This window comes from Haliotis asinina, chromosome 10, assembly GCF_037392515.1.
Source record: "Haliotis asinina isolate JCU_RB_2024 chromosome 10, JCU_Hal_asi_v2, whole genome shotgun sequence".
Classification (NCBI taxonomy): Eukaryota; Metazoa; Mollusca; class Gastropoda; order Lepetellida; family Haliotidae; genus Haliotis; species Haliotis asinina.
This window is the reverse complement of record NC_090289.1, coordinates 6,605,021-6,614,953: the sequence shown is the minus strand read 5'-3', so window position 1 is coordinate 6,614,953 and position 9,933 is coordinate 6,605,021. Positions and strand designations below refer to the sequence as shown.

General features: G+C 40.4%; 1 protein-coding gene across 1 annotated transcript; it reads left to right on the top strand.

Annotated features, from left to right (window-relative positions):
* The first annotated feature begins 241 nt into the window (after window positions 1-241).
* Window positions 242-8,088, top strand: LOC137297842 (solute carrier family 49 member 4 homolog). The gene is made up of 9 exons (XM_067829804.1): window positions 242-330; window positions 1,364-1,527; window positions 1,936-2,002; window positions 2,201-2,253; window positions 2,870-2,920; window positions 3,769-3,898; window positions 5,201-5,377; window positions 6,188-6,306; window positions 7,853-8,088. Exons 1-9 carry the CDS (start codon window positions 242-244, stop codon window positions 8,086-8,088), a joined length of 1,086 nt encoding a protein of 361 aa, XP_067685905.1.
* The last annotated feature ends 1,845 nt before the right edge of the window (window positions 8,089-9,933 follow it).

Here is a 9,933-nt window from a genome sequence, read left to right as displayed (position 1 = left end):
TATACTGTAACATCGGAAGTAGGAATGCTACGAGAAAAAATACAAGACCTTATGCTTACGAGAGTTTTGTGAAAGGGGGCCCAGGAATATTATACTGTGTAGCTTCAGGTTATTTGTACTCTATTTATATTACATGGTAATTGAATGCAGTACACCAGTCGAAAAATAACAGATCAGCTTTCCACTGACGCGTCTTATCAAAAATCACATCGGACATGTCTCTTTCTGGTTAGGTCTCAGAATGTGTATGGTTATCACAGTGCTGAGTTTGGGATTAGCATGTGGGATCAGACTGATCCCTGCTCAACAACCGTCAATGCTGCATCGATGGTGAGTTTTTTTCCTAATTTCTTTATGACCAAATGCTGTATGTGACCTTTCAATGAATATGTATTTATCCGGTATCGTTTAAATGTCTGTCATTGAAATGAAGGTAAGGGCGCTATGAGTGAGTGAGTGAGTTTGGTTTTACGCCGCTTTTAGCATTATTCCAGCGATATCACGGCGGGGCACACCAGAAAATGGGCCTCACACAAGGGCGGTATGAAGGTGAAAGGAATGGTACTCATGTTTTTGAGTTTGGGGATTCCAACAGAACTTTACTGTACTAGTGTACAGGTCACAAACGGAGCTAACATGACACTGTAATGGAACCATACCATACTTGTGGACGATGAATATTATTGGGCACAGTCATTTGGTGAAAGTCTTCCAAAGCAGCTAACCAATGGAGTTTGAACGCAACAGTCATGTGCTTTTACACCAATAATGATGCCTGTATATGCTGTAAGACGTTTGATACTAATGATATGGCCACCAACAGCTAGTGGCGGGCTTAGTGATGGGCTGCAGGCTTTATATGAAAAATGCAGAGACTGACACTGAAAGAGAATCTTCTAACGAAACCATGGGATTTAATATGATTTTCAGTATGATTGTCAAGAGAAACGATAAATTTGAAATTAGTAATTGTGTAGTAATTTTTGTACAAACTGTAAAGAAATATTGTATTTATTTCGGTTGTTATTAGATTCCACAGATACTATTCCCTTTTTCAAAACATTACGAATGAGCTCGTTTTGACCATTGACTTCATTGGTCTGCATGCCAAGGGAAGCGTTTGGGGTTCTCTTTATGATCACGGTGACGTCATATATTATTTACTGAACTGCAGGTGGGTAATCCTGCAGGCCTTGTTTGAATATGAATGCTTCCAGCAACGTCTCGATTGTTCAATAAAACAGATTTCATTGTCCATTACGATCGTTGAGGAACGTATTATGAATGAATAACTCTTTGTTCAGATTCTAAATATTTAGGTGAGCTACAGTGTCATGGTCCTTTCTTACACTTCATGTTTCAGGTTGATCAACGCTGGCCAGATCCTGAGTGCTATTGGAGGCCCGGTCTGCACGAGCGCAATGGCGCCAATATCTTCACACTGGTTTCCTCCAAACGAAAGGACAACAGCGACTGCAATTCCGCTGATAATCAAGTTCCTGTTTCTTGCTGGGTCTTTCATAATTGGTAGATATATTTCGGCGTTATGCACATTTCAACAATTCGTGGATGACATGTTCACCATACACATCCTACCGGAGTTATTGCAGGATTCGCATTTAGTGTTAACTGTAAAGAGACTGGCAAGAAACATTTATTGTAACACGACTGAAACATTACTGCAAAGTGAAATGGTATAATTTCAAGTGTACGTATTTCATTATGATTTCTTTACCTCGTTGGGACTCCGGCTGAGGAAATATATTATTTTTATTGAAGAGGTGATTACATGAATTGGCTGGCATGACTTGCTTGATTGCGTGTTATGTATACCATATTCCGTTGATCAATATTCGTGTTATCAGTCACTGGATCGTCTTATCTATAGCTTATTTTTGCACCCTGTAGATTATATGTTACAATTTTCATTTTCAGGCCCAATTCTGGTTCCAGATGCACCTCGACTGAATCAGAACCGTACAGCCTCCAATACAACATTTAGGTATACATCAGAGGTATCATTATTGCTTATATATAGAACCACCAATTCAGATGAAAAGGATGCTATTTACTTTTTGAATGTTTGAATACGAAAAGGCAGACTTCTCGTATTACGTTGCATCCGGCACATGTTGAAGTCTTCTGCTGTCCCATTGCTCTATGTTTTGTTTTGTTCATTTACGTTGGTTTTTGTGAACAGCCTTGAAGATTATTCTGACATTGGTGAAAGTGGAAGTCGTAGCAATATTTCAGGTTAGTTGACCCCATCACATCTGTAATATGTTGTATGTAATGGACTTACAGCGGATTACTTCAAACAAACAGGACTGTTCGTGTAGGTGTAATGTTGAAAGCCAGATATAAGCAGAACCTGATTTGTCCCTGATTGACAATGTCGCCATCAGCTAGGTATGATACGCCCATTTTTATTATGGTTATTGGATAGATTCATAAATGCATACTCTTAACAGAGTTGGAACCGAGTTGTCAATCTACGCTGCTTTTAGTGGGGATTCCTTGTGAACAAGAATAAAGATGTCCATCCTATGTTGGACTTACGTCATGTTTTTACCGTTATCCCGTCTTACGTAGGAACATCATTTCATTTGGGAAGGGGTGAGCCGTTTAGGACTCCGCTATGACGAGTGTAAGGTGTTTGTAATCGAGGGGTTAAATATAACATAGCCTTGATTATGTTTCTGAGCCAGGTATTGTAACCTGGACATGATCCATATTAGTATACCTATATGTGTACATAGAAAATATGCGAAACCACTCTTCACCTAATAATGTTGAAATACAAGGATTATCAGTAGGGTTCAGTCATACAAATTCTATGATAATGTTACAAACGGTAATCTATTTGTAGGGCATACAGTGGAGGAACTGAAACAGGATATCTATTTCTACCTGGAACTCCGTAAGTGTACATTTGATGATGCTAAGAATACGGCTTTGGATTCAAGCATGACGCATGCAATGAACTTCTCTACACGACTTTGCCTTTTTTGTCGAAAGAGATCATGTATTACGCAACCCTCCTATAAAACGCTGATTCCAAAGCCACTATTACTCATATTGTCATAGCTACGGCTCGGAAGCATTTTATTCCTTCGAGAATAATTCGATTGGGCGGCTAATCTTACAGTCGTTCTATAGAGGCTGTGTAAAACAAAGTGAATGGACCCGAAGTATTCAGTAAACGGAATGGTGATTTCAAACCTTCGACAACAGAAGATTGCTTATAAAATGACAATCAACTTAAACCACATTCACTAACAACTATTTAAGCTGTTTCCACTCTCCTAATATTGAGCATTGTGTATGGGTTTTGTCAGAGGTTTGTGCAGCAGGTGTACTACACATGTTGATACTGATGTGTTTTGTGTTCTGCGAGAGGCCTTTATGGCAGATGTACTACTACTGATACTGATGTTTATTGCCTTCTGTCAGAGACTTGTGTGGCACGTGTACTACTACTGATAGTGGTGTATATCGTCTTCTGTACTGCTCGTATTGATACTGGTGTGTATTGTCTTCTGTACTGCTCGTATTGATACTGGTGTGTATTGTCTTCTGTACTGCTCGTATTGATACTGGTGTGTATTGTCTTCTGTACTGCTCGTATTGATACTGGTGTGTATTGTCTTCTGTACTGCTCGTATTGATACTGGTGTGTATTGTCTTCTGTACTGCTCGTATTGATACTGGTGTGTATTGTCTTCTGTACTGCTCGTATTGATACTGGTGTCTATTGTCTTTTGTCAGAGGCTTGTGTGGCGGGTGTAATACTCGTACTGATACTGGTGTACTTCCCCAGCAAGCCGCCGGCGCCGCCATGTCGCTCAGCTGCACTGAAGAGGGAGGACTTCCTACCCGGACTCAAGCTACTTGTTGTGTGAGTGACAGGCATGTGTCCGGGGTTATAACTCTATTATAACTCTGCCCCGGAGTATTGATAATGTCCTACATAATATCCTAGGTTACAATGAATGTGTAAGGGTGAGTGTTGAGATGGGTGAGAACATAAGTCATGGTTAGAATTTGTGTTCAGAAACCCATGCTTGTCGTAAGAGGCGACTCAGAGGATCAGGTGTTCAGGGCTAGCTGACTTCCTACCTGGACTCAAGCTACTTGTTGTGTGAGTGACAGGCACGTGTCCTGGGTTATAACTCTATTATAACTCTGCCCCGGAGTATTGATAATGTTCTACATAATATCCTAGGTTACAGTGAGTGTGTAAGAGAGAGTGTTGAGATGGGTGAGAACATAAACCATGGTTAGAATTTGTGTTCAGAAACCCATGCTTGTCGTAAGAGGCGACTCAGAGGATCAGGTGTTCAGGGCTAGCTGACTTCCTACCTGGACTCAAGCTACTTGTTGTGTGAGTGACAGGCATGTGTCCGGGGTTATAACTCTATTATAACTCTGCCCCGGAGTATTGATAATGTCCTACATAATATCCTAGGTTACAATGAATGTGTAAGGGTGAGTGTTGAGATGGGTGAGAACATAAGTCATGGTTAGAATTTGTGCTCAGAAACCCATGCTTGTCGTAAGAGGCGACTCAGAGGATCAGGTGTTCAGGGCTAGCTGACTTCCTACCTGGACTCAAGCTACTTGTTGTGTGAGTGACAGGCACGTGTCCTGGGTTATAACTCTATTATAACTCTGCCCCGGAGTATTGATAATGTTCTACATAATATCCTAGGTTACAGTGAGTGTGTAAGAGAGAGTGTTGAGATGGGTGAGAACATAAACCATGGTTAGAATTTGTGTTCAGAAACCCATGCTTGTCGTAAGAGGATCAGGTGTTCAGAGCTAGCTGAGTTGGTTGACACATGCTAATTCTGAGTACGTAGCTCGAGTACGTGCTCATGCTGTTCTGTTAGATTGTCCTGGTCCAGATTCGATTATTTACAGACCGAATCGTGCTGTGTGCGGCGTAAAACCTCACTCATTCAACAAACAACAACAGTCAACGAGCCCATTTTCTGGACTCCCCCTCAATGACATTGATTTTTGCTTATGAATATATGTTTTCCGTCTGTTCTGATTTCTTATGAAATTATCCGCATAATTTGTTTCTTTATCTAAAACACCTATTTTCATATGGTCATATGGTTTGGTGTAATATTGTGAAGAACAAATAACTTTTTCCTATGACTACACATTTTGGTGTTGTGATTTATATTTCTAGAAATGTCAACTTCTGGATCCTGTCTGTGATATCCATTATGGTTGGCGGGTTTAGCGGGGCTTGGATGGGTGTGTTCAGCCTCAATTTGAAATCAGTGGACGTGAGTCAGAAAGAGGCTGGGTGGATCGGCTTCTACAGCTACTTGGTCGTTTGTACGGGGATGCTTATTCTGGCAAGGTAGACACACCCTTACTGTTCAGTCATGGTACCCACGGCATGACGTCGTCGATTACGTAACGTTGAAGGACTTTATAGTTTAGGCCACCGCTTTCAATATGCGACCAATATAGATGCACGTAACTGAGTTGCTTCCCGTAGGCACGCCTCCAGATTAAGCGCGCAGCTGGTGTCATACCGAGGTCCAGGGATTCATTCATAATATTTTCATCGTCATTTTCCCTGCAGTCCAAAAAGGAATCTACTCCTGTGATCATTCAAGAGTGGGTATTCCTGGGGATAGTCAAGGTTGGGTATTTTGGGTGGTATTCAAGGTATGGGTATTCTATAGGATAGTCAAGATTGAGTATTCATGATAGTCAAAATTTGGTATTCCTGAGAATAGTCAAGACTGGGTAATATTCTTTTGTACGTGTGCATTACATTTAAAGCCGTATAATAAGATCACGGACGTTCTCTTTGTCTTGTGAGTATAATTTGCTAAAAACTAAAATGTCAGACTAAACTGGATGCAAATTAACATAAGGTACCCTTGACATACTGATATCGATATCATGATTGTAATCCGTTAATGACAGTGAAACGTTACGGTCTCGCCCACAATGCACGTCTAGTTCCACCGTCAGGCATGTCAGGTGGACGAAGCCGTTAGTAAAGTGAGAGACAATGCGCGTCATTTTTTTAGATTAAACCAATATCAAATTACCTGAACTGTCTTTTTCCTCGCATTCTTGTTTCATTGTAAATTTAGGATTTTACCCATGTTCACGTGCACATCATTAAAACACTTGTATCCATTATTTTATTCAGATTGACCGACTACTTTGCTCGGTACATGAAGTGGTACATCTCGGGCTTGTATTTGATATCGGCCTCCATGTACTTATGGTTCGCCCTCATCTGCATCAAAGTGGCGCCGTTTTCTTTGGGTAAGTAGTCAGTCATATTCTCATCGAAGTATTTACTTCAGTCTGCATTTACTTCTATTCAAGCGCACCTGTGAGCCAGTCGCCCTTATAGAAATTCATTCTTTCAAAGACACAACATATTTATGATTTATTTATGAACGTAACGGTAAACTGATTCTTATGAGACGTCTGTTTAGCCGTCTTTAAAAACTGGAATGAAAGAAAATGATAGGTAGTGATGGATTGCTTCTTTGGCATTTTAGAAGTATATATACAGATTTTATTGATAGCAACTTCTTTGTTTCATGCGTGCGACATTTTGGTAGAGATATTTGTATTGTTGTCAGGATTCACGAAATAAAGAAGTTGTTATCCATAAAGTTTGTCAATATAGTTTATGTCTTTATGACACAGTTGGGAGACGTTTACTTCTGGACTGCTATACGCGGCGCCGTGATTGGTTGAAAGGTGTTATTGTTTGAATGACGCTATCGAGAGAAGTTAAGGCAAAAACAGTATTTGCAGGTGTACTTTATAAAGTGTTTTTATGCCATTAAATGGACACAAAAATGTTATCTTCAGAAAGATCATATAACCACTACATTTTGTAATAGTCTAATTCTTGTTAGCGAAACAGCCACTTTCAGCAGACGTTGGACAAAGGTCAATGCAATTCATTGAAACGCTCTAAAATTCTTATAACTACTAGTATATGTCTAGAAGATAGGATTTTACAGTATACATAAATCTATGCAGAAACAACCCTGTGAACAGACTTTCAATAATCCCACCCTACAGTATAATTAGAAATCACTCCCAAGGGAGATAACTATTCATATAGTTTCATCCAGAGCTACTTTTGTGATGCTTCATATCAACTAAGATAGTACTTTCTGGAACTAGCAACAAATCACGCATGTTTCAAACATTAACTAATCTTTATTACCAGCTTGACAAGCCTTTATCTGGTTGATGAGTAATATGAAAGGCAGGGTATTGTATTGACGACGTAAGCATTGTTTTGAACAACCTGTATTCACTTTGATACCCAAATAAAGCAGAAGAATTTCTAACCAATTTGTAGTAATATATATTACCTTACAATACAAACATACAATTAAACATCGTACTTGTCACCATCTGTCGAGATGTTTCCCGTGAAATACCCGTGAAGATCAGGGTTAGAACTGAACTTCAGTAACCCACACTTGTCTTAAGAGGCGACTAACGGATCGGGTGGTGAGGCTCGCTGACTTGGTTGACACGTTATCATATCCCAGTTGCGTAGATCGATGTTCATGCTGATGATCATTGTCTGGCCCAGAGACGATTATTTACAGACGATGTAGCTGGAATATTGGTGCGGCTTAAAATTAAACTCACTCATCCGAGTGAAATCGTGTTTAAAACAAGCGGATATGAGACTACAGAACGAGCACCGAACGTATTTCCGAATATGATAAAATCTAGAAGTCTGTAACTGAAAGGAGTCCGTTCACTTTTAAAATCGGTCTGTATTTGATATGTTAATGATACATGCATAGTGCTACCTCTCCCCTATGCCCAGTGAGCCTGTACATGTGCCTCCTGACCGCCCAGATGCCGCCGACCGCTTGTGCCCCGCTGTTCTTCGAGTTGGCCTGTGAGGTGGCCTATCCTGTCGGGGAGGGGACAGCAAGCGTTATATTAACCTTCACAAACCAGCTTGGTGCCATTGTGTTCCTCTTTATAATGATGATTCCACATGTTGGTGAGTATGATACGCCCTTCATCGCCATGGTTACTATTTACAGTTACCAGTGACAACAACAAAAATCTGTTTGTTTTTTGGGTTTTTTTTCAAAACAAAAAGAACAGTGACCCTTTCGTAGCTAGACACGTGAAAATTGGGTTACAATAATCGGAAAGATTACAATTTGAATTTCAAGTACCTATTTTTGTAAGGCATTTTTGCTTGGCCATGAACGTTGGATACCATCGTATGCCTGATAGGAGTAGTTTGTCTAAACTATGACGTTAATGTACAGTTTCACACCTCCTTACAGCGATTTTTCTGAAGCTTTTCCAGTACAATAATGTCGTGGTGAATATGATTTTCCACTTTAACAACTAGGCTACCCCACCTACCAGACTCTCTATATACATGTATATATATGGCTTGGGGTGTTCAATCTCACAGATAATCACTGGATTGTATGGTACAGGCGCGATATTTACAGACTGTCGCCATGCTTCTGTTATACTGCTCAGAATAGCCTTGAACAACATAGAAAGAAAACATACACAGACATCACGGTGGGTCTTCAACTGTTATGATTTGAGTGACGATATGGTATAGAATAGTATTTCTTTCAGGTTCGATGTGGCTCAACTGGGGGATTTTTGGAGCAGTGGCATCAACGCCTTTGTTATTACTACTTCTTCGTGAGCGACATCAACGGCTAGATATTGATACAGAACATACTCCTTCCGTGAAAAAGGAACACTGATTTAATGATAGTACCGCTCTCGAAAATACACCACTGACGTGTCACACATTGTCAGTGTTATTAACTTGCATGAGATTAAATATTAAAAGTACTTTTGAATCAGTAATAGTTTACACAACGTCTGATTTATCATCTAAATTTCCTTACAAAACGTATACACTCGTGGCTATTCAATAGTATTCGATAGTGATATTTTTTTATAAATTTACGAACATATTAGTTGTCGTTTTCATTCTTCCTTCCCCTGTCTCTGCCTGCTAACTTTTTCATCGTTACGTCGCCTGTCTCTGCCTGTAAACGTTTTCATTCTTACTTCCCCTGTCTCTGCCTGCTAACGGTTTCATTGTTACGACGCCTGTCTCTGCCTGTAAACGTTTTCATTGTTACTTCACCTGTCTCTACCTGCTAACGGTTTCATTGTTACGACGCCTGTCTCTGCCTGTAAACGTTTTCATTCTTACTTCCCCTGTCTCTGCCTGCTAACGGTTTCATTGTTACGACGCCTGTCTCTGCCTGTAAACGTTTTCATTGTTACTTCACCTGTCTCTACCTGCTAACGGTTTCATTGTTACGACGCCTGTCTCTGCCTGTTAACGTTTTCATAGTATGTGTTTGTCAAATCCAATTTCAGATATACATTTGGATCTGGTGCGGCAGTTGATGTTCTCTTTTGTTATCTGAAAACTTACAATGACAATGATAATCAGTATGAAAAGGGAGGCTTTCAGAAAGGCACTGTGCAGAAATATACCAGCGACAATAAATAAGAGAACTAATGAAATAATAGCGAATTTGAAACTGCTTTAAATATCCACTAAATCAATTTTGAGCGTCAAGTTCAATATCTGGTGTGTCCACCATGTTGGGCAACACATTCACGGCACCTTGATGGCATGCTGTTAATCAATTTCCGGATGGTTGCCCGTGGTATTGCCCGCCATTCCTCTTGGAGAGCTGCACCAAGCTGGGCCAGGTTGGCGGGTCCTGGGTCCCTGGCGTATGGGCCAGTCCAATGTCTGGATACCTTCTTGTCGGAGATAAGCGGAGACAATTCGGGCCCGACGTGGTCTGGCATTATCATCTTGGAATACAAAATTTCGGCCGATAACTCTAGCCAATGGAGCCACAACAGGACGCAATATTTGGTCAACGTATCGCT

Coding starts and splice junctions, on each gene's coding strand:
- LOC137297842 (XM_067829804.1), top strand. CDS start 242: ATGTGTATGGTTATCACAGTGCTGAGTTTGGGATTAGCATGTGGGATC. Junction 3,899..5,200: donor GGACTCAAGCTACTTGTTGT/GTGAGTGACAGG, acceptor TTATATTTCTAG/AAATGTCAACTTCTGGATCC. Junction 5,378..6,187: donor GGGATGCTTATTCTGGCAAG/GTAGACACACCC, acceptor TATTTTATTCAG/ATTGACCGACTACTTTGCTC.